At 45.0% G+C, this 25,040-nt stretch overlaps 1 protein-coding gene across 3 annotated transcripts in view; it reads left to right on the forward strand.

Moving 5' to 3' along the window:
- Nucleotides 1–14,578: 14,578 nt before the first annotated feature.
- The window catches only part of LOC139277237 (KH domain-containing, RNA-binding, signal transduction-associated protein 3-like), a 403,185-nt gene continuing 392,723 nt past the window's right edge, over nucleotides 14,579–25,040 (forward strand). For all 3 annotated transcript variants that reach the window (XR_011596058.1, XR_011596060.1, XM_070895430.1), the window contains exon 1: nucleotides 14,579–14,947. Coding sequence is in view for 1 of the 3 variants with exons in the window: in XM_070895430.1 (XP_070751531.1) it covers nucleotides 14,857–14,947 (91 nt within the window). In the remaining 2 variants the exon portion in view is untranslated. The remainder of the gene's footprint in view (nucleotides 14,948–25,040) is intronic.

A 25,040-nucleotide genomic window follows, 5' to 3' on the forward strand; every position in this document is an offset into this window, starting at 1 on the left:
CCCCTCATGGTCATATACTCACTGGATTGAATCTGCAGCAGCAATCCTGGTTGACTTTCACTCCATAACTCAAAGCGATAGAGCCAATTATAGTCCCCATACCACTGTCCCCCCCCACCTTCTGAGATCAGCTAACTCAACACTGATGAAAGATGGTACCTGGGGCCTTCCTCATCTGTGTGGTTCAACTGCTTGGTGAAGGAGCTTGTCTCAATCTTTAAAATATAACTTCAATAAACAGTGGAGTAAAAATAAAAACACACCATGTAACACAGTAATTTGTAGAAAAATAAATGACCTCTTGTGGCAGGGCTTACATGTCTGGTATTAATCAGGTGATTTATCTTTCAACAAATCACTATCTGTTTTCACTCTCCTCTTTCCCCCCACCACTTTTTATAAAATGCTGGGTTGGTCTGTCTGAGCAACATTCCTTTACCCAGAGGTTCCTTTTGAGCTTCTGCCAATGTTACTGGTGGTCTGGATACTTCAGTCTGCCTGAGAGCAGTCTAGATCAACTCCTCATTAGATCATTCAGACTTCAACATTGTGAGGAGGAGATGTGTTCCCATTTGTACCTCAGAAGCTTTTTTTTCCAGTTTAGAAGTATAAAAGGCAGATGCTCTTCAATAATCTATTATATATAATTGCAAATCATATCATATTACAAATCTACCAATTTAAAAAAGTGTTGCTTCCAAAAAAAGTTTTTGATCCGCATTTTAAAATCTAGATAAAACCACATCAAATAATAATAAAAAAAAATGTTTCTTCTCCTGCAGGCACTGGCTCTTGCTGGTGTACGAATCCATGGACACTAACCATCGGGAAGCTTGCTAAAGTGATCATTCTTTACGTGTGTGCTTGAACAGAGAGTGTGAAAGAGAATGTGGAGACCACAGCTGAGCCAGATCCTACCCTTACCTTTTATCTACTGGATTATTGAGCAGTGATCAGTAGAGGGAATATTCAATGAATTTTTCCCCCCCGTCAACCTTATGCGGGGCCTCCATCCCAACCGTGGAGTAGATCTGGTAACTCAGCTCAGTTCAGCGTTTGAACCTGGAATCCTTCTGGTCAATATGGTTCAGTACTACACCAAGGTGCAGTTATCCAATGAACCATGAGACTATTCCCTAAAAAAACAACAATTTAATTCAATGTGAATGCACTGTGCATCAGATTTAATCCATTACATTCATTCCTGGTGGCCTGATATGACGGGATCATCCAGTTTGAGTTGACTGTGAATGCATGCCAGAAGTGCAGCATGTAAACATTACAAATGTTAATTTGATATGCATACAAATGAAGACCGCTTTAATTTGAAGTTGACCCATGCTGTGGATCCTGTCCACTTTGAACATAACACTTGAGAACGATGGGCTTGGTTCTGCACATGTCACCACTGCAGCTGATGCCAATGCAGAGGGAAGTACAATAGTAGCATTTTCTTGTGCAAACATGTATCTTTTATTTGCAGACCACTGATGAGAGTTTATTCTCACATTTTAAAGCTCTTCCCGAGTTGAGAATTTACATTTGTGAGTTTTAGAACCACCGAGAGCAGGGAAGGTGAGGCTAAACAAGAACTAATGGTTATGTAATGCCAAATTCAGATTGTAAAAGATTGTAGATTGTAGGACAAAGGGAAGACTGAGGAAAGTTTCTACGATCTTTAACACTGGTTAAAAAAATATTGCGCTGGAAGCCGGCCCAGCCCATAAAATGTTCCCAGATTGAAAATTTGAACGTGGCAAGTTTCTGCCAAAAGCGCTCGCTTGTGACTGTTCATGAAGGCTCTTCAAATTAAGCTGGTGTTTTTAGGCACAAAGGCACTAGTAGGCATGTTAAACCAACTGGTGTAAACCAATAAAGCTAATAAATGGTTCAGTATCGTTTTTTTTTAAGTCATTTTCCGTGATTTAAAACCAGGTCACTCAAAAGTGGTGGACTACACACTCCTATTACATAGAAACAAAAAAAATAGGTGCAGGAACAGGCCAATCGGCCCTTCGAGCCTACACCACCATTCAAGCCATGGTTTTTTTTGTGATAAACCCGATTTGAACGGTATTAATAAAACTGCACCAGGTTACCACTCTAAAATAAATCAAATAATTTTTTAATGCAAAGAAAAAAAATCCAATTGCGCTGCCCAATTTATGGAAGATTTTACATTTGTGATTATGAAAATGAGTTTGAGCAGAAACCTGAACCATAACTTCACTTCGGAAAATCAGCATAATTTCAAGCACAATTTGAAACCAGATTGCCGATTCTGCCCAAGACGGAAACATACACCCTGATGTTTAAATTAGACCCAATTTCCACTAATGTTAAATTTTACACTCGGTTGATAGCTGGCTTGTTATGGGTATTTCACATTCCTTGCATTATTCTTTGTGTTAGCTGTGGCTCAGTGGTAGCACTAACCTCTGAGTGAGCAGGTTGTGGGCTCAAGCCCCACTTGAGCCTAAAATCTCAGCTGACACTTCAGTGTAGTACTGAGGGAATGCTGCACTATCGGATAACAATGTTAACACAAGGCCCTGTCTGTCCTCAGGTGGATGTAAATGATCCCATAGTACTATTTCGAGTTCCCTCCAGTCACACCTCAGAACGTCCCAAAGCACTTTACAGCCAATAAAGTTCTTTTGAAGTGTAGTCACTGTTGTATTGTAGGAAACATGGCAGCCAATTTGGGCACAGCAAAGAATCACAAACAGCAATGTGATAATGACCAGATCATCTGTTTTAGTGATAGGTTGAGGGAGAAATATTGGTCAGTTCATAGAAAATAGAAACATAGAAAATAGGTGCAAGAGTAGGCCATTCGGTCCTTCGAGCCTGCACCACCATTCAACAAGATCATGGCTGATCACCCACCCCAGCACCTCCCCCCCCCACGCCCCCTTCACACCCCCGACCCCCCCAGCCGCAAGGACCACATCCAACTCCCTCCCGAACACATCCAATGAACTGGCATCAACAACTCTCCACGGCTGGGAACCCCACAGGCCAACAACTCCCCGAGTGAAGAAGTCTCTCCCAATCCCAGCCCCAAACAGCCCACCCCCCATCCCAAGAGTGTGCCCCCCCACCCCCCGGCTCCGGACACACCCAACACCGGGAACACTCCCCCCGCACCCAACCCGCCCTGTCCCGTCAGAATCCTTCCCAAATGCCGAACACCACCGGATGTCGAGCCTACAAACTCTCTGGAATGAAACCACAAACGCCTGACTCAGATGCGAGAGTCCTACTGCTGAACCGTGGCTCAGCTTTTCAATGAATTTTCATCATCAGGAAAAAATAACTCATCAGACTCAATCCAAACTCATGCCAAAAGAAAAAAAGAAAAACTCCTTTCATCTCATCAGTATGTCCCAAAGCCCATGAAACGAGGAAAAATGGGGGATGGGGTTGGGGGTTGGATCGCACTGAAAGCGTGGTGGAGGAAGAAACGCTCATCGAATTAAAAAAGTACTTGAAGTGCCGTAACGTACAGTGCTATGGACCAAGAGCTGGAAAGTTGGATTAGGCTGGATAGTTCTTTTTTAGCCGGCAGACAAGATGTGCTGAATGGTCTCCTTCTATGCCGTAAATTTCTGATACTAAATGATCTGGGATTTTGATGAGCGAGAACAGCGCCGACCGCTAAATTCGGTGAAGGTTTTGTGGCGGCAGCAACACGTTGTGCCCCACTCTGCTGGGCCCAGCGATGCTGATGTCATCACCGTGCGCAGCACTCCAATAGCACCCCGAAACAAAAATTAGCCCTCGCTCCCTGATTGTGTGCCTGGCACTGAGAACGACAGCTTCAACAGTCGGATGTCAGCTGGAGGAGCGCTATTTAAAGCCGTCAGCATCCGGTTTACTTTTAGTCGGCCAATAATGGTTCCTTGTTAGTTTCACATAGGCTGACAGGCGGTTTCACCAATTTGAGTGAATTTCAGTTGAAGGAGTGTTCTGGCTTATAAAGATTTGTGACTTTCATTGAGGGCAGATTTGAAACTCCAACATTTATATTGTTTCATGGGAGCTGTACTGGACCTCGCGCTCCAGCATCGCTGTCGGAGGCAACTGAGGCACAGGGAAAGACTATAAAATGTAATCAACAGCGCTCACAACAGGAGGCCATACCCTCCCAGGGTATTCTGGCAGCAGTTCTCCTCATCAATTTCACTGAGGAACAGTGTGTTTGAAAGCTGCGCTTCAGCAAGGACGTGGTCACAGAGCTCTGCCACCTCCTGCAACCAAACCTCGAGTCTTAGACCAGGGTGAGGACGGCCGTCTCAGTGGCAGTCAAAGTCACGATCGTGCTCAATTTCTACGCCAGCGGATCTTTCCAGTGTGCAACAGGAGACGAATCCAACATCTCCCAGTTTGTCGTCCATTGTTGTATCCGCGAGGTCACAGATGCTCTCTACAGAGGGAGAAGGGAAATTTCCTTCCCCATCACCAGACAGAAGCAGCACGAGCGTGCATGTGGCTCAGCCAGTATAGCAGGCTTCCCCATGGTACATCATCATCATCGATGTTGTGTATCTGTAAAGCATGCACTCCCATGTTCAGCCACCAGAGAGTGCATTCCCTAAAGTCCCAAGGATCCCAGCATTTTTTGGGAACACTGCATATAAGCTGGCCCCGAAGGCCTGTTCCTCACTCTGGAGTGTCTTAATAAAGACTGAGGTTACCTGTGTGCAGTCTCATCTGTGTTAGGAACACAATAACTGGCAACGAGTATACGAATCCAATGCAAAGATGCAGCAAACTGTGGACATCCTGGAGAAGTTCTCGAAGGGTGAGGACTGGCTAGACCAGTACTTTGTAGCCAACGAGCGGAACGGAGAAGGAAGCGCTGCAAAAAGGAGTGCGGTTCGACTCACGGTCTGCGGGGCACCGACCTACAGTCTCATGAAGAATCTTCTGGCTCCGGTGAAACCCACAGATAAGTCGTATGAGGAGCTGTGTACATTGGTTCGGGAGCATCTTAACCCGAGGGAGAGCGTGCTGATGGCGAGGTATCGGTTCTACACGTGCCAGCGATCTGAAGGTCAGGAAGTGGCGAGTTACGTCGCCGAGCTAAGGCGACTTGCAGGACAATGTGAGTTTGATGTCTACCTGGAGCAAATGTTCAGAGACTGTTTTGTACTGGGCATTGGCCACGAGACCATCCTCCGAAAACTTAAGAGACACCGACCCTCAGTAAGGCCATTGCGATAGCACAGTCGTTTATGTCCACCAGTGATAACACCAAACAAATCTCTCAGCACACAAGTGCTAGCAATGTTCATAAATTAATTGGAACTGTGTTTGCGAGCAGAAATGTACAGGGCAGAAACCACGAGTCTGCAACTGCCAGCAGGCCTCAGGTGACCCAGATGACTCAGAGTCCCCAACAAAGGATGAATGCAAGACAATTCACACCTTGTTGGCGTTGTGGAGGCTTCCATTCAGCCTATTCATGCCGCTTCAAGGGGTATGTTTGCAAGAGCTGTGGAACAATGGGGCACCTCCAACGAGCTTGCAAACAAGCTGCAAGCTCTGCAAAACCTGCTAACCACCACTTGGCAGATGAAAATCGGTCCATGGTGAATCAAAGCAATTTTGAGCCTCAGAGAGAGGAGGCAGATGCTGAAGTACACGGGGTGCACACTTTTTCGATGAAATGTCCACCTATAATGCTAAATGTAAAATTGAATGGCTTACCCATAGCCATGGAACTGGACACTGGCGCTAGCCAATACATCATGAGTAAAAAGATGTTTGAGAGACTGTGGTGCAACAAGGCACTCAGACCAGCCATGAGCCCTATCCACACGAAACTGAGAACATACACCAAAGAGCTTATCACTGTCCTGGGGAGTGCCATGGTCAAGGTCACCTACGAAGGCATGAACTGCCACTCTGGATTGTCCCAGGCGATGGTCACAAACTGCTTGGAAGGAGCTGGCTGGGCAAAATCTGCTGGAACTGGGATGACATCTGAGTGCTATCACGTCGATGAGGCCTCATGTACCCAGGTTCTCAACAAATTTCCTTTCCTTTTTGAGCCAGGCATTGGAAACTTTTCCAGGGCGAAGGTGTGGATCCACTTGGTCCCAGAGGCACAACCCATTCACCACAAGGCGCGAGCGGTACCTCACATGATGAGGGAGAGAGTGGAAATCGAGCTGGACAGGCTGCAACGCGAGGGCATCATCTCCCCAGTGGAATTCAGCGAGTGGACCAGCCCGATTGTTCCAGTACTCAAAAGTGATGGCACGGTCAGGATTTGCGGCGATTATAAAGTAACTATTAATCGTTTCTCGCTACAGGACCAATACCCGCTACCTAAGACAGACAACGTATTTGCAACGCTGGCAGGATGCAAGGCGTTCACCAAGCTCGACCTGACTTCGGCCTACATGACGCAGGAGCTGGAGGAGTCTTCAAAGGGCCTCACCTGCATCAACACGCACAAGGGACTGTTCATCTACAACAGATGCCCGTTTGGAATTCGGTCGGCTGCAGCGATCTTCCAGAGAAACATGGAGAGCCTACTCAAGTCGTTACCACGCACGGTGGTTTTTCAGGACGACATATTGGTCACGGGTCAGGACACCGTTGAGCACCTACAAAATCTGGAGGAGGTCCTCCAGCGACTGGATCGCGTAGGGCTGCGGCTGAAGAGGTCGAAATGCGTCTTCATGGCAACAGAAGTGGAGTTTTTGGGGAGAAAGATTGCGACGGACGGCATTCGGCCCACAGACACCAAGACAGAGGCTATCAGGAACGCACCCAGGCCACAGAACGTCACGGAGCTGCGGTCGTTCCTGGGACTTCTCAATTATTTTGATAACCTCCTACCGCGGTTAAGCACCCTCTTAGAGCCCCTACATGTGTTATTGCGTAAAGATGAGAACTGGGTATGGGGAAAAAAACCAAGTAATTGCTTTTGAGAAAGCTGCTTGTATTGTATAACGCATGTAAAAGACTTGCGCCAGCATGTGATGTGTCGTCGTACGGAGTCGGGTGTGTATTACAACAAGTTAACATTGTGGGGAAGTTGCAACCTATCGCCTATGCTTCCATGAGCTTGTCTAAGGCTGAGAGGGCCACAGCATGATTGAGAAAGAGGCATTAGCGTGTGTGTTCGGGGTAAAGAAAATGCATCAGTACCTGTTTTGTCTCAAATTTGAGCTGGAATCCGATGACAAGCCCCTCATATCTCTGTTCGCTGAAAACAAGGGGATAAATACGAATGCCTCAGTCCGCATACAAAGGTGGGCACTCGCGCTATCAGCGTATAACTATACCATCCACCACAGGCCAGGCACCGAGAACTGTGTGGATGCTCTCAGTCGGCTACCATTGCCCACCACGGGGGTGGAAATGGCGCAGCCTGCAAACTTGTTGATGGTAGCGCAGCCTGCAGACTTGTTGATGGTCATGGAAGCGTTTGAAAATGATAAATCACCTGTCACGGCCCGCCAGATTAGGACTTGGACAAGCCAAGATCCTCTGCTGTCCCTACTAAAAAACTGTGTACTGCATGGGAGTTGGGCCAGCATCCCCGTTGAAATGCAAGAGCTAATCAAGTCGTTCCAGCGGCGAAAGGACGAGCTGTCCATTCAGGCAGACTGCCTGTTGTGGGGTAACCGCGTAGTGCTACCCAAAAAGGGCAGGGAGACGTTCATCTCGGATCTCCACAGCACACACCCGGGTATAGTAATGATGAAAGCGATAGCCAGATCCCACGTGTGGTGGCCCGGTATCGACTCTGACTTGGAGTCCTCTGTACGGCAATGCAGCGTGTGTGCTCAGTTGAGCAATGCGCCCAGAGAGGCACCACTGAGTTTGTGGTCCTGGCCCTCCAGACCATGGTCAAGGATCCATGTCGGGCCTGTTTCTCGGTAAAATGTTCCTGGTGGTGGTGGATGCTTTTTCAAAATGGATTGAATGTGAAATAATGTCGGGAAGCATCGCCACCATTAAAAGTCTGAGGGCCATGTTTGCCACCCACGGCCTGCCTGACATACTAGTCAGTGACTGGGCCATGTTTCACCAGTGCCGAATTTAAAGAATTCATGACCCGCAATGGGATCAAACATGTCACCTCGGCCCCGTTTAAACCAGCCTCCAATGGACAGGCAGAGCGGGCAGTACAAACAATCAAACAGAGCATTAAACAAGTCACAGAAGGCTCACTCCAAACCCGCCTATCCCGAGTACTGCTCAGCTACCGCACGAGACCCCACTCGCTCACAGGGGTGCCCCCGGCTGAGCTACTCATGAAAAGGACACTTAAAACCAGACTCTCGCTGGTTCACCCCAACCTGCATGATGAGGTAGAGAGCAGGTGGCAGCAACAAAATGTAAACGATGGTCGCGCCACTGTGTCACGGGAAATGATCTGAATGACCCTGTGTATGTGCTAAACTATGGACATGGTCCCAAGTGGATCGCGGGCTCGGTGATAGCTAAAGAAGGGAGTAGGGTGCTTGTAGTCAAACTAGACAATGGACTAATTTGCAAAAAGCTTCTCGACCAAACGAGGCTGCGGTTCACAGACTGCCCTGAACAACCCACAGCAGACACCACCTTTTTCGAGCCCACAACACACACCCAAAGGATCAACGACACCACCCTGGACCAGGAAATCGAACCTATCACACCCAACAGCCCAGTAAGGTCAGGCTCACCCAGCAGCCCTGGAGGGCCAACAACACGCCAGCCCAGCGAGGGCACAGCCAACACACCAGAACAGACATTTGTACCGAGGCGGTCCACCAGGGAAAGAAAGGCTCCCGACCGCCTCACCTTGTAAATAGTTTTCACTTTGACTTTGGGGGGGAAGTGATCTTGTGTATCTGTAAAGCATGCACTCCCATATTCCGCCACCAGGGAGTGCATCCCCTGAAGTCCCAAGGGATCCCAGCATCCCTTGGGAGCACTGTATATAAGCCGGCCCCTAAGGCCTGTTGCTTAATAAAGACTGAGATCACTGTTACTTTAAATTCCCTGTGTGCAGTCTCATTTGTGTTAGGAACACAATAATCATAATCATTATCATCGGCAATCGCTTGGAATCGAGGAAGACTTGCTTCCACTCCTGAAGTGAGTTCTTTGGTGGCTGAACAGTCCAATACGAGAGCCACAGACTCTGTCACAGGTGCGACAGATAGTCGTTCAGGGAAGGGATGGGTGGGACTGGTTTGCCACATGCTCTTTCCGCTGCCTGCGCTTGATTTCTGCATGCTCTCGGTGTTGAGACTCGAGGTGCTCAGCACACTCCTGGATGCACTTCCTCCACTTAGGGCAGTCTTGGGCCAGGGACTCCCAGGTGTCGGTGGGGATGTTGCACTTTATCAGGGAGGCTTTGAGGGTGTCCTTGTAGTGTTTCCACTGCCCATCTTTGGCTTGTTTGCCGTGAAGGAGCTCCGAGTAGAGCACTTGCTTTGGGAGTCTCGTGTCTGGCATGCGGACTATGTGGCCTGCCCACCGGAGCTGATCGAGTGTGGTCAGTGCTTCAATGCTGGGGATGTTAGCCTGAATGAGGACGCTGTTGTTGGTGCGCCTGTCCTCCCAGGGGATTTGTAGGATCTTGCGGAGACATCGCTGGTGATATTCCTCCAGCAACTTGAGATGTCTGCTGTAAATGGTCCATGTCTCTGAGCCATACAAGAGGGCAGGTATTACTACAGCCCTGTAGACCATGAGCGTGGTAGCAGTTTTGAGGGCCTGGTCTTCAAACACTCTTTTTCTCAGGCGGCCGAAGGCGCACTAGAGGCGGTGTTGGATCTCGTCGTCGATGTCTGCTCTTATTGATAAGAGGCTCCTGAGATATGGGAAATGGTCCACGTTGTCCAGGGCCGAGCCGTGGATCTTGATAACTAGGGGCAGTGCTGTGCAGTGAGGACAGGCTGGTGGAGGACCTTTGTCTTACGGATGTTTAGCGTAAGGCCCATGCTTTCGTACGCTTCAGTAAATACGTCCACTATGTCCTGGACTGAAACCTCTATGTGCGCAAGCCCAGGCGTCGTCCGCGTACTGTAGCTCGACGACAGAGGTTGGGGTATCTTGGATCTGGCCTGGAGACGGTGCAGGTTGAACAGATTCCCACTGGTTCTGTAGTTTAGTTGCACTCCAGCGGGGAGCTTGTTGACTGTGAGGTGGAGCATGGCGGCGAGAAAGATGAAGAGGGTTGGGGCGATGACGCAACCCTGTTTGACCCCGGTCCGGACGTGGATTGGGTCTGTGATGGATCCATTGGTAAGGATCACGCCCTGCATGACGTCGTGGAGCAGGTGGTGGATGGTGATGAACTTTTGGGGGCTTCCGAGACAGAGGAGTACGCTCCATAGACCCTCGCGGTTGGCAGTGTCAAAGGCCTTTGTAAGGTCGAAGAAGGCCGGGTGCCATTGACCTCAGGCTGGGCGGTGGCAATCTGAGCTGTCTGGATGACAGGCAGCGATAAGTGCAATGGCGGAGTGGCAGTGGTGGGATCAGGAATGCTGTCATCCAGGTTCCTGCTCCACTGACCCACTGCCACTCCCTCGGGGCAGCACCTCAGCATCCCTACCAATCTGCTGGAGCAGAGAGCGGTGGCCTGCTGCGACACCGTGAGATCCCCAGTCGACTATGGTGGACCCAGCGATGATGACAGCAGTCAGAGCTTGCGAGGCATCCAGCTGAAACTGCATGAGAGCAGTCTGAGCTTCGATGCCAGCAACCATTGTCTGCATTACAGCACTAAGATGCTGCGTTGCTTCTGCTGTGCTGTAATGGAAGCTGCCACATCACCCATGGCACGTGTCATGAGGTCTGGATCCGCACGGTCTCTCTGGGAGTCAACCATCGTCTGCAGACTGGAAATGATGGGCTCCATGATGTGTGCAGAGCTCTGTGCAATGTTGGATGTGGACTCCTCCATGCTCCTTACCATTCCCGAGAGATACTTGAGCACCCTTACCATTGCACCTATCATCGCCGAGTGCATGTCCATCAACCTGTGTGTGAATGCTTCCCCATCGAGATCCTCACCTGAGTCCCTGTAGAGCAGAACTCACGTGCGAGTTCTCCCTCTGGGCAGCTGGCTCCCAAGCTACCCTTTTCCCTTGTCCTTGCTGCAGCCCTCTCAGCCCCGGTGCATCACTGCAGACCCCACTACTAAGCTTGCCTCTAATGATCACGTAGTGCCAATCTTTGAGGTGGTGCCTGCAGGTGAGAGATGCAGTGACACAGTGCTTGGATCCTCCTCCTCTTCTTCTTTCGTTACTCTCATTGGGGGGGCTTGAGGGTAGGCTAGTCATCTGTTTGCTGATTATCTGAAAGCATAACAGTGCAAGACCCGCGTTAAGGTGAGGGCAGGGGGGCAGGAATGGAGCAAGGAATGCAGACAGTATCAGGGGCCGAAAAGTGATAAAGGCTTCTGGTGTGAGGTGGAAATGTGATGAAAAAAGGAGAGGGGATGAAGATACTGTTGTTGACACCTGCTGCCCAATGAGCCGCAGCACTCGCTCCTCCAGGTCTGAGAGCTGCTGGAGCTGTTCACCCCCACCTGTCCGCTGCTGCTCCCTCCTATTGTGTCCTATCCTGCCCTGCAAAAGAAAGGAATGTGTGTGAGTCAGAGTCCAGCTATGTGTTTGGGAGATATGCCTGCCGTCATTGAATAGCTGTGAATATAGGCAAGGTGTGAGATGTGGATCTGAGTTTGAGTAGATCTTTGGGGTGTGATGGTTTGCTCAGTGTGCACAGACAGAGGTTAAGAAGCTGGTATGCAGGACCTGTTGAAGCATGTAGCACCTTGACCATCCGACTGAGGTTATTTAATTTTTTACGACACTGTGCCAGGCTGCATTGCCTGATACTACTGGCCAAGACTTCCTCTCCCACTTCTCTCCACATTGCCCTGAGGTCCTGGGGCCATGGCCTCCTTCCACTGGCTGGGAACAGCACTTCCCGCCTTTGCTCCACTGCAGCCACCAGTGCCTCCAATGCGACGTTAGTGAACCGACGAGCTCTCTCCCTTGGATTTGGATTGGGAGCAGCCACAGCCACGAGGTGTTCACTTGCTCGCAGGTAGACTTCAGTTCCAGGAATGATGCAAATGAGCAGCTGCACATTGATACAATCTCCCTTTTAAGAGCTGGAATGAGCCAGTGTGAAGGATTGTAGGATCATTGCTGAATGCATTGCACCTGAAATCCGATAGTGCTCTGGTGGTAGCACCCTGCCTGCCTCTCTTCCGCGCGTACATCCGAGCCAGGGTATCCCTAGAGATGGAGCACGCGGTGTCCACCGGTACGCTCGCGGCCTTCCGTGAGAGGTGGGCGCCGGAGGGACTGGAGTGCATCATCACCCCCGGCAACCAAATTTTAATTTGATTTTATGTTTTAAAGTTTAATTTGTTTTATTGGCGGTTTTAGTGTCCCCCTCCCCTTTTACAGGGGGCACTTGCACAATGTACGATTTTACTGCCCAAAAAACCCTCCCAAAAAAAACACAATAAAAAAAATACAAAAAAACCCCCAAAAAAGGGCCTTGAAAATGTTTGGCGTGTCCCCCAGATCAGGGGGCACTTGATCTGTTTATTTATTGCTTTCGAATTAAAAAAAAGGGGTGGTAGCACCCCTATAGCACCCCACTGAGGTCATTAGCGCTGGATTTATCACCCCCTTTCTTCCTGGGGCACTAATTTAGAAGAACTTCAGAATCCTTTGCGCCTGGCACTAAATTATCAAAATTTAAAACGTTAGTGCCCCGCAAATTTCGCCCCCGAGATTCTCTGTTAAGGGATTCTCACTGGATTGGTGGAGGAGTGGGCTTTGGCTTTACTCAAACAATCACGGAAGAGTTGGCTGACGTCTGGAAGCAGGTGGATTGACTTCCCGGCTCACTGGCCTCACAGCTGAGCCCCATTCAGATATCCATATATGTGCAGTTTGCTGCAGGGTTACGAGGTAGCAATCAGCAGCAGGAATACTGACACAAAAGCAAAATACTGCTGGAATCTGAAATAACAATAGAACATGCTGGAAATCTCAGCAGGTCGGGCAGCATCTGTGGAGAGAGAAACTGAGTTAACGTGTCAGGTCTGTGACCCTTCGTCAGAACTGGAAAATTTCGAGATGTAACAGATTCTTGAGGAATACTGACTTTTTTTTTCATCCATCCAGAGGTCCTGAGATCAGTGGCTGTACCTTTACTGCAACTCTGACAGAGATCTGTACAAACCAAGAAGCTCAGGGTTTTTGATTTACTAATAAACAAATATGATTTCAAAACAAAATTAAAAATCACTGCATACTGCTTGACACTTTTTTTGTTACAAGATGTCAGCACTCGAGGCACTACGATTAGTCTCTGTGGTCTAGGAAAAAGACATTCAGAGTTCCCACTCCTGATCAACATTGCTGGAGATATCAGGATGTATCAAATATAACTGTGATGCCCTTTATAGCTCAACAGCTCATTGACATTGAAGAATGGCTACTTGGGCGTGCAACTGAGGGTGGAGCAAAATTTAACACTTTCAGCGGAGAAAAGGGGGAACTAGCTACTGCATTCGAGTTTCAATTTTAAAGGGATTTGTAAAACTCTAATGCTGTGCCTGATTAATTTACATTAAGTATACTTGCGTGGAAACGAGCTAATCCTGGCACAATAGTGATGTATGAAGAGATACCACGGAATAAACATGAAATGCTGTTCATATTGACTGAATAAATATTTTCACATCAATGGAGCAGTTTGTTGGGAAACATGCAGACAATAATTAGACCACAGGGAGGCAGTATTGCCACTTCCCAAAAAGAAACTTACTTAAGTATTGCACTACTTCTCCCAGTCAACCTGCAGCAAGCACTGTCTATCCACCCCTAACCCATCACAGACCTATCAGCTCTGGTTTATTTTCAGTCGTACTCACTGATATGTGTTAAAACACCTCACCCGTCTGTGTTCTTGTTGCAAAAAAAAAGCAAAATATCAACAAACACGTTGCAATTCATTGCGCTGGATTTGAATTCTCTTCGACATTAATAAAATATGATCTTAGTGGCGGAATGCATAAAAGGATAAATTGCATTAAAATATTTGTTAAACTATATTGAAACGATCTTCACAAGGAAGAAAGCACTTTATTTCTTTACAGTTTAAGAATTATTTAACCTCGCGGAGGCAGATGGGTCCAAGGCACTGAGGGAGCGGCGCGACGGCTTTGATTGACGTACCGCCAACCCACTCTCGAAAGGATGCGGAGAGTGGCGGCGCGGGGGGGGGCAAGGAGGAGGAGCGAGAGGAATGATTGACAGACCAGTAGGTGGGAGGGTGGGACCGCACTTGCCGCCACAGAAGCTTGGCTGGGCAAGGCAGGCGACGAACAGAGCCGTGCGACGATAGGTCAAGAGCGTTTGATTGACAGACAGACGCCGTCCAATAGTAATAAGGAGGTGCGTTTGAGTGATGCGGGAGTGGCCAATTGGCGTGCGAGGGGGCGGGGTCGCGGGGAGGCAGCGGACGGTTATTTTTGATTTCTCTCTTTATAATCTGCGTTGTCGCCTGAAGGGGGGGAGGGGGGGTGGGAAAGAAAAAAACAGAGAGAAAGAAAAGGAGTGAGTGAGAAAAATCAACGATAGAGGGACACGGGGCGGCATTGACACCTCAGACCGGGATCTTTTACTCTCCTTCTGAACCGTTTTTCTATGTTATCTATATATACATATTTCAAAATTATTAAATATACCCAACACGGTAATTCAACGGCAGAGTTGGGACATTTTTTTTGCTGATTGTTTTTGGGGGTTTTAAATAATTATTAAATAATATATTTTTAAAAAGAACCCTCACATCGCCCCTTGCTGCAGGATGGAGGATGAGAAGTACTTGCCCGAGCTGATGGCCGAGAAGGACAGTCTGGACCCTTCTTTCGTCCATGCCACCAGGCTGGTGACAGCAGGTAGAAGAATATATATATATATATAACTTTATAATTCTCCTTTAGGAATAACTTAATTTACAGCAGATGTGTTAGAATACTTTATTTAAAAAATCAAGAAGGCATAACAAGTTTTTTAAAATTCAAAACCAGATTGAAAAGGAGCTTTTTCATTATTTTTGGTCATTCAAATATTTTTTTTCATGGGAAAAGTTACCACGTTAATGGGATTTTTACGATTTTTTTCTTTAAACAACTGAAGTAATTTGTTTTGCATTGTCTGTCAGTTCATTTACACTCTTGACTTCCAGATATTTCTCATCACCCATCCAAGTGTCTGATTAAATTTTTTTTTAGCTCTTTTTAAAAAATCTGTATTTTCAAGGGTTAATGTTTTTTTCTATTGGAGACAGTTTTATTCAAGCAGCTCACATGATTGAGATTTATACGTAGCTTCGCGGAATGCAGGCAAAAATATTGTAAAACCATGCTTGCCACTGGGAAGAGTCCTTTTAAATCACTCCGTTGATGTGGTTTTGGTTTTGGTCATGTCCGAAGATTTAATGTACTCCTGTTGAATCATTCTTCAGCCTCAGTGTATTGTACAGCACATTTACAGTATTTTCGACCTGTGCGCTTCTATGAAATAGTTTTCCCTCGTCTTAAAATTCCCTTAAAATATATATAAACGTATGTTATGAATGTGTATGTATATATATTATAAAATATAAAATTAGATTTAATGTAAGTAAAAGTGAATGTGTGGTTGCAGTTCAGGAGTTCTGCATATGTTTAAAAGGTCTATCTTTTAATATATCTTTTAATATAATACATCTCTGGTTAAATTCCCTGTTTAAACTGAAGAATTAGTGGCAAACCTCATTAGGACATTTTGTTCTGATAAAAAAACTGGACCCTTTGGGGAGAGAAACAAAATTAGATGCACTATTTTTGTCATTGGTCTCAGATGGTTCTAATATTAATTGATTCATTATTTATGTTGGTGTTTTTTGGTGTGCTTTTAGAGACATCCTGAAAGATGGATAAACAGTAAAGCACACAGTACCAAAATGTTTACATACAAGCGAGTCAAAAGGTAGCTGTTAACCTGAGGCATAATTAATATCTTCTTAGGGCAGAGGGAAAATGATAATGAAGATGTTTGTTATTTGATAAAGTCTTATTGTAATTAGCTGCAAAATTAAATTAGACATATGTTAGATGTTTATCGGACATGGTTAATGGCACTTTACCTTTTGAATGTGCAATATTTTTATGGAGGGTTGTAAAAAAATCTGTTGTATATTTATTAATATAATCAATAATCAAGTTCAGACAATTTCATAATGTATTGAGAAATATGGATGTATAACTTATTTAAATCTTCAGCGATTTGCTTAAGATTTCACAAACTTAGCGGGATGTACAGAATCTAGCGATCTGAAGTTTATCGTCGAAATACAAATGGCATGAGCATCATATTTAACTTTCTCAGCAGTGACGAACCATTTTTAACTTTCAAACTTACCTAATCAAAATGTTGTATATGTACCTTTAACTCTGTAGATTTATAGGCACACTGTCTATAATGTTGCGTTACTACATTTGAATTCTTATGTGGAAGTATATTACTGCAAGTTCTTAGTGCAAGTATTAACCCTTTGCTGACTGGGTTAGATTAAGATTGCACAATTTAGGGCTTTTCTGGGAGGAAAGGAGTGTAAAATTCCTCAAGGCATTTGCTTGACATATTTTTGTTGGCAATAGCAATGGTGACTATTTTATGTGAGGCTGCTTGTGCTCTAGAATTCACCTCATCTACATTGTGAGGCAGTTTTCCGTGAAGTAACTAAACACCCGAATTGTCTGTTCAGAAGTTATCAGGACGTCTAGACTTTTGGCTGTGGACTTTGCTGCATTCTGCCCACCCGCCCCCATCACAAAATAGCAACATGCAGCAGGCAATGACACCCATTTATATTTGCTTTTGAAAGCACTTTGCTTCCAGTAGTGTAGGGAGAAATCAATATGTTTTGTCTCCGGAGGCACTACTACTGGTTTGTTTATATTAAGGCTCTGCTGCTGGAGTCAGAGCCGTTTCCTGCTGCATTTTCGCAATACAAATGTAACTTAGATCAAACTTGAAACTACTTTGTGACAACTTCTTCAGATACTAACATGTTGTTATGAAAATTGTTTTTATAGTTGAACGCAAGATATTCACGTAATTTTATATGTTTAGTTTGAATGTGTGATTTTGTGTAAAGAAGGTTGATGTGCTTGCATTAAAAAACGTGGCGAGTGGGGGAGATGTCATTTGACTCCATATGCCACTGTATTGGCTGTTTTATATACTTTGAACTGACTTGAAATTCACACTGTGAGTAAAATAAAATGTATAGTCAAATTGTTTAAAAATGAAAAGTAGACTTGCAATTCAAGGGAGTTGAAGTGTTTAAACTGCACATGTGCTGCCACCAACAGCACATTATCAGATGACTATCTGTCTCAAATTCTTGCAGCATTTACTTTGGCAAGGATAAAAGGAAAATATTCACTTTTGTATGTTTAATGCAAAATCTAACTATATGTATATTTACAAAAACATCATTTTTTTCTTGTGTTTGAATAACCATTTCAATACCTGCTGACTACACTACTGAATATGAGTACTAATCTTAAAACCCACGTTTGGTAGAGAAAGGAAAACAGATGCAATCTGATTATTTCACAACACAAATTGTAGTGTTCTGCCTGTGCAGGCTTTGCATCTATTGTTTATAGAGCTGACCTGAAATTGACAACCTGGTGCTTTAAGTGCTTGGTTATCTGCTTTCACAAATAGCTTGTGATATTTTGTAAGCATACATGGATGTGGTATGTGTTTGATACTGTAAAAGGTTCACAAAGTTTGTTTTCTGAACTTGTTGTACTGTTGATCTTCAAAATTGGAAAATACAGTGGAACCTGATAACTTGTTTCATGCTGCTGGCAGGTGCATTCTGTATTATCATCGGAGGAGATGGAATTTTGATTAAAATGAGAACTCCTTTTGTGAATTTCATTGTGCAGACAGATGTTGATGAATACTATACAGATCAAGAAATCTGTAATGATGTCAGGAACAGGAATTTTGCATTGGAATTTTGTGCTTGGATTAGATAATGAATTATGCTGATTTAACAATGTACATTTACCACATAAGTGATTACAATTTATGAAGTAGAATATGCTAAACTTTTATATTATGCAAATAAGTGAGCTGATCAGCCAGTTGCCAGGATTATAATGCCCTTTACAAGCTCATATTGTTGAAGTAAACACAGCAGTAGTGGATGCATCACAGTTGTATTAAAAGAGAGAGAGGCTGTAATATTGTTTATATTCTTGTTTGGTTTATAGTGGTGATTTCCATTTGTTTCTTAAAGTGGACCCAGATATTGAAGTGCTCTGTTGAACCTTGTGCTTGAATTCCTTTCTGTTCTATATTTGAGTATTTGGCAATTCAGAGAAAGGAACCTTATTTAAAAAAAATGGCTTAGCCTTTGAAGTGTGGATGACTGTATTCGTCCTACTGAAGTGAGTCGTCTGCTGTGTAGAACTGTTTTCTAGTTTCATTAAGCTGTTTTATGTGGCCTGAATGTGTTTTGAAATTATTTCCTAATGTGCCGATCAATTATTGCTTGTGTTTTTTCCACTTTTGTCAAAAAAAATCTTTAAGAGGTGTTCAAATGTCATTGTTTATGCACATATTTTGCAGAACATCAACCCATAGTCATTTTGAATGCTTTAATTTGGGAGAGGTGGAATCAATATATTTCAAATTACATCATACATTACAATACCTTGCAAAATCGGTTTTAGCAGTAGACAGAAAGCTATGCATATGAAGGGAGTTTGCAAACTGACTACCATTATTGAATGAATGCTATTAAATTTGAAAATCCAGTTAAGTATTACTTTACACTCCCTCCTTTTAGATATTAATAACTATTCAATATATGGTAATGAACAGACTGTAGTAGAAAAGGACCTTGCCGTGAGTAGCTCAGTTCCTTATTCTAGCACACTTCACACAGGAATATTCATTACCTTGTTTAGTGGATTATGGAATCCTAGTGACCCTTTACTGAGAATTGGCATTAATTTGTAGTAAAACCTTGTATTCATTAAGCTCAGTGATAGTTCAGGGCTTGTCACTACCTGTCTAATAGTAGTTACACTGCAAATTCCGTGGTTTATTTTGTAATGAAATGGGTGACATGGCTGATGAGTTTCCGGTTCTCAATTCCACCATAATATCTGATAGAATATTCAATGTAACTGTAAAGGTAACCAAGCCATTATAATGTTGTCATTGGTCTAATGTCTAGAGAGAGTGTTGAAAAGATAATTTTTCCAATGGGAAATGGATGAACCATGCATGAGTTTAACAACCACAAGAGTTTTGCTGTACGGAATATAAGCAGCTGATGCGTTATAAGTTTTCAACTCATTTTGTAATTAATTTGTGTTATTTCAGGAATGCAGTCTCCTGCCATTCAACCACTCATTTGCCGTTTGTTATCCTAGTCGATTAGATATTTTATTTTATTGCGCTTATATATGTTCTCTTTAAGGACTGTATTGCTGTAAAGTGCCAGAGGGGATTTCAATACTTCAGAAATGTCCAGTAAAATTTTATGTGAAGTTTGTTTTAGAATGATGACCATCATCCATCAAGCTTGGGGTAGTTCAAAGCCTTTTGTCTGCCAGAAATGGATTACAAAAATTGCTCATGGTGCAGATAAAATACATGAAGCAGTCAACTCGTAGGTGCTGAATATCTTCTTGTAAATAATTGGAGCTTCATTTTCAGTTGCATTAGAAATGTTTTAAGGTTTTGAATATTGTAGCTATTTCCCAGTATGCTAAAGCCTGATTTTTAAAGTCTCTGTCCACTAGATAGAGTAAACTGATTGAATAAAGTATAACTACAGTATAATGTAATTGTTGTCCATAAAGCCTGTACAGACTTATACAGGATCCTGAAAACTGACTTTAGAAACTGTTTTGCTACGTAATTTGGAAAAGGATTAATAACATTGATGTAAACGGGCACAAGGCAGTTGGGTTTTGAAAGTGTGCTTGTGTTGAAATTGAACCCTGGAATTAAAATACATTGTTTGGCTTTTGAACAGTATGTTTAGTTTTGAAGTTAGGCTTCTAGGGCCAATAAATAGGGATACTGCAGCCATGAAATTCACTAGGAACAGACCCATGAAATTGCCTTGTGATGGTTCTGCAGTAGGTTTATAAAGGCATAAAATTGTATTTTGGTTTTGGCAGGCACATCAGGAATGTTGGCTGCTCCCGCCCCACCGCCCTGCCCCTTTCACAAATGTTCAGTCAGTTTCAGTTGTGGCATTAAAAGCTTTTTTAGGTTGAAAATTACTGTGCACTATTTTTTATGTAATATGTTTAGAAAGAAAAAAAGCTTTGAGGGCGAAAATGCCCCTTTTTTATAGCACCTCCAGGGGCCGATAACAGGGCACAATGGCGTGTTTGCCCGGGGGAGGAGGGGGGATGCGCTACCACCTCCCTGGAAATTGCCCTGGAGGTTTGGGATACGCTAAACCTGGCAGCGCCACGCCCCCGCGATTAGTGCCCCGGGCCAGCGCGCAACCGGTGATAAACCCTCACCGCCTCACACTCGCCCCTTTCCCTCCGAGGTTGATGCAGGTCGTGAAGCTGGCGGACGTCTGCTGCCAGGCTCCCCTTAAAGGGGAGGCATTTAGAGCCCTGGGCCGCCTTCTTTATTTGTCGGCCAACTCTTGGGTCGGTTCGACAATGACAGCCCTCGCGTTGACCAGGCTGCCATTGTCAGGCCGACCCAAGACTCAGTACCTCACTACCGCTCCGGGGGTGCCCCTCAAAGGAAGCAGAGTGCTAGAGACAGCGCTCCGCTTCCTTTGAGGGGTGTACGGCTCAATTCTGCGTTGGGGGCGGGACCTCCGGGCCGGGCGCAGGAAGTTCTGGCCCTGGAAGGTTACTGCCCCCAGTCGGGGCGAGGGGGCAATTTCTAGCTCTTTGTCTAGCTTCCTTAATTTCAATTTTTGTTTCTTCTTATTGTATGAATTTTCTTTGGCATCCTTCAGAAATGCATCTACTTCTATCACGGCTTTATAAGGACACTTTATCAAAATTAAGATTCGAAAGTTAAATCAAAAATAACCCTTATACGGAGAGAATAGGCTTTATATTCTTGTGGGCACACACAATGGTAGATAATTGTCACTGAATAAAGACCTTTTTAAAATCCCTATGTTACATTGACCATTTTATGCCACAGCTAAGTAATGGGCAATAAAGTATAATACTATTGGGTTAGCTTCGTTTAGGCAGGCTGTTCCTCTTGCTGTTTTCTGCACAGTTGTACTTTGAGAGGTTTTACAGTAGGGGGTGGAGTAGAGTTTTATTTCGTTATGGCTCGTCTTACCCCTTATACTACTGAGAATAGGAAAACAAATATTTATGCTGTACCTTTTCTTTCTGATTTAAGCTTTCATTTGGATTATGAGCAAGCCTCCTCAGACCAGTTTCTGAAGGCGGCCAAGGAAAATGTATTGTATTGTTGTTAAATAATACATTTTCACACTTTTTTTTGTTCCTCATAGGAGCTCAGGAATCTGACACATGGTTGGCAGCTGTCTGAGCAAGTGATGAAATACATATGTGCAGTGTCTTAGTGTGATTATGTAGCACTTGCTTGTTTGTTTGATTTAAGTGAAATGCCTTCTGACTGTTGAAACTTAGTGACTATTGCTGTTCTTTTCTACTTTTGCCGTTTTTTAATGTTTAGCAGGCGATGAGGTATGGAGCATTTTTCCACTTGAGCACCCAATGCCAGCATCAAGTATTCACAAAACTTCTTCAACTTTGCTACAGGAATGAGCTTTAACCCATTTAATTAACATGGATAGAAGTACAGCTTTTCACAGATATCTGCTTCAACCATTGGAACATGGGTGCATGATATCTCTTTTAAGAAATTTTCTACTGTAGCCAGCTCAGATCTGCACCCACTCTGGCCCAGTGTTATCTTTTGGAGGACTGCCAGTACTGATGCAATACATTTGGAGCTCCAAGCAAATAGCCAAATTCGCATTAATAATCCCTTACCATAAAGATGTGCAGCAAGATCATAAATCACAGATGGTCAATTAATCTTCTTTTAGTCAAGTTGTAGCATGATGAATCTCTCCAGATTGGGCTCTGTATTTAATAGCTCTTCAGTGTTTTCAGACTTCTAACAATAATGGGCTCAATTTTTCCCAGTTATCTGCGCCGTTTTTTTTGGAGTAAATTAAAATCTCAAATTTTTCCCAAAGTTTCTGCGCCAGCGTAAATCAGTTAGGTATGATTTTTTTAGGTTACGATTTTCTTGCGCCATAGGGTAACCTGATGTCTGCACCAATTTTTCACATTTAATCAAGTTTAGCCAACTTACATTTTTCCTAGGACGGCGTATGTGACCACTCCCCAAAAATCTTCTGGGCACTTAAGAAAAATCAGCACACATTATAAAATCGGCGCAGAAAGACGGCATTGTTTTTAGGCGACGTTTTGGAAGGAGTCAAGAAGGCAAAGAATATGCATCATGAAGCTCAATTTTTTCAAAGTCAGAAGGGAGAAAATGGAAGTCTAATGCAATTCTTTAATTTTTGATTTTTTTCAAAGTCTCACGCCACCACTGAATATCTCCTCACCGGGCTCAAGGGTCGGAGAATCGGCCGGCAGAATCGCTCCTTTGCCCGGACACAGGCTCGGGCCTCGGTTTCAAAAGAAGCCTGGAGTGGGGCGGAAGCCGAACTGAACTGCCAGCCACTTATATAAGGGATAAGAACCCTTAGGCTACACAGCAGCTTCAAAAGAAACCTGTGGGGGGTGGAAGCTGAGCCCCTGTGTCTGGGCGTGGGACCCGGAGGAATGACTACATAAAGTTTTCCTTGACCGCCCAGGCAATGCGTTACAGGGCTGTGTGCTTCTCCAGAATTGCTGGCTTCCCAAGGGTACAGGGCTGCATTGATTGTACCCACATCGCCTTATGAGCACCTTTGGAGGATTCTGAGATGTACAGGAACAGAAAAGGCTTCCACTCCGTGAATGCAGCTCGTCTGTGATGAAGTGCATCACATCATGGCAGTTGATGCGAGATATCCTGGGGGCACCCGTGATGCATTCATCCTATGCGAGAGTGCTATATCTGCCATGTTTCAGCAGCAGCCTTAAGGGCAGAGCTGGCTGCTGGGGGCCAAAGGGTAAGGCCTCGCCACCTGGCTCATGACACCTCTATGCGTAACCCGGACAGAAGTTGACCGGGAATACATGTCACACATTGCGACACGCAGCATAATAGAGAGGACCATTGGCATCTTGAAGAAGCATTTCCGATGCCTGGACCATTCCGAAGGCTACTTGTAATACTCCCCTGAGATTGTTGGTCAATTCACTGTTGTCTGTTACATGCTGCACAACTTAGCCATCGTAAGGCAGCAGCAGCTGGTAGTAGAAGACCCAGCTGAGGTGAGAGTGGCTGATAATGAGGAGGAAGATGCAGATGATGAGGAGGAGGACGAGGAAGCCATGCAACTACCTGAACCCAGAGCACGACGGCGGAGGTGTGTGGGCCGTCGTGCCCTTTAATGATTGTTCGATCCTGGTGCCAGCAGCTCATCTAAGAATGCTTTGCTGCCTGAAGGCTCAGCGACAACTATTCCAAATGGGCCATGTTTACTGTTTGGACCTGTTCTGTAATGTTGTGTTGTGTTAGTGGAACAAATAATAGAAATGATTCTTCTTTAGTTCAAAAAGTTGTGTTAATAATGGAACAAATAATGTAAATGATTCAGTTATAATTTAAAATATATTTTATTCAAAAGTTTAACACTTGTTTTTATATAACTTAACTTTAATAAAAATATTCTTGTATCAAACTTTAAAGTTTTCAGTTAAGATCACTTACAAATTTTAAGATCACTACAAATTATAAGATTATTTACAAACTTTTAAACTTGTGAATTTACATCACTTACAAAAAACTTATAAGTTGAGAACAGTTACAACAGTAACAACAATAATAATAACAACAACAGCAGCAAAGAAAGGCTGCACCCATCGCTCCTCCACCTTATTCTAAGACTGCTCGCTGCGCTTGGTCTTGGTGACTCCACCCCTGCCCACAGGCGGTGGCACAGCGTTTCTCGGGCTGGTACCAAGCCTATTCTTTCGAGCATCTCGGGTAATATGCACTTCTTAATGGGGGCGTGGGCAGGCGGTAATGTGGAAGGCCCGGCTTGGGCCGCTTCAGAGGTTGGTCTGGGGATTGCAGTGGGAGTGGCAGTTGATTCCGTCAATGGCCGTGGGATCTGGGCGTGTTCCCTTATTGCAGAAGCTACCTCCGACATTCTCTCCCTCGTGCCCCGACAGCATCTCAACTACCTGCAACATTCCCTCCCTCATGTTCACCGACAGTGTATCAGCTACCTGCCACATTCCATCCCTAATGTGCTCGGACAGTGTTCCCATTTCTCACGAGAGTGTTGTTACTTCTCCCGACAGTCCCGATATCTCATCACCCACCCCACTGATGGTGTCCAAGAGTGATCGGGTAAGGTCAATGCTCTCCGCACTCATTGCCATCATCTGAACCATATCTGTTGCATCCTGCACCTCAGGAGAGCGCTGTCAAGCTCTCCTTCCCCTCCTGACCCTGGGTGTGGCTCGCTGCATTCTACTGGGGCCCACAGTTTCAGATGGTGGGGCCCTAGGTGAGGCTTGCTGCATCCCACTGGAACCCGCAGCCTCGGATTGTGGAAACCATGGAATGTCCCAACACTCGTACCACTCAGGAAAGGGACTGGCACCTCAATGGGCGGCACCAGTACCTCCTCCAGAGTGAATACAACAGTGGGGGCTTCACCCTCACCCTCACCCCCATGCTCTTAGTCTGGAAGGTGGGATTGGAAGATGTTTTCCTCCTCATGCTCGTCTGCATCTGAATCTTCTTCTGCATCGGCTTCAGCCGCATCAGGGTTGGCCTCAAGGTCTGCAAAATATACTAACAGATTAATGG

Source organism: Pristiophorus japonicus, chromosome 1, assembly GCF_044704955.1.
Source record: "Pristiophorus japonicus isolate sPriJap1 chromosome 1, sPriJap1.hap1, whole genome shotgun sequence".
Lineage (NCBI taxonomy): Eukaryota > Metazoa > Chordata > Chondrichthyes > Pristiophoridae > Pristiophorus > Pristiophorus japonicus.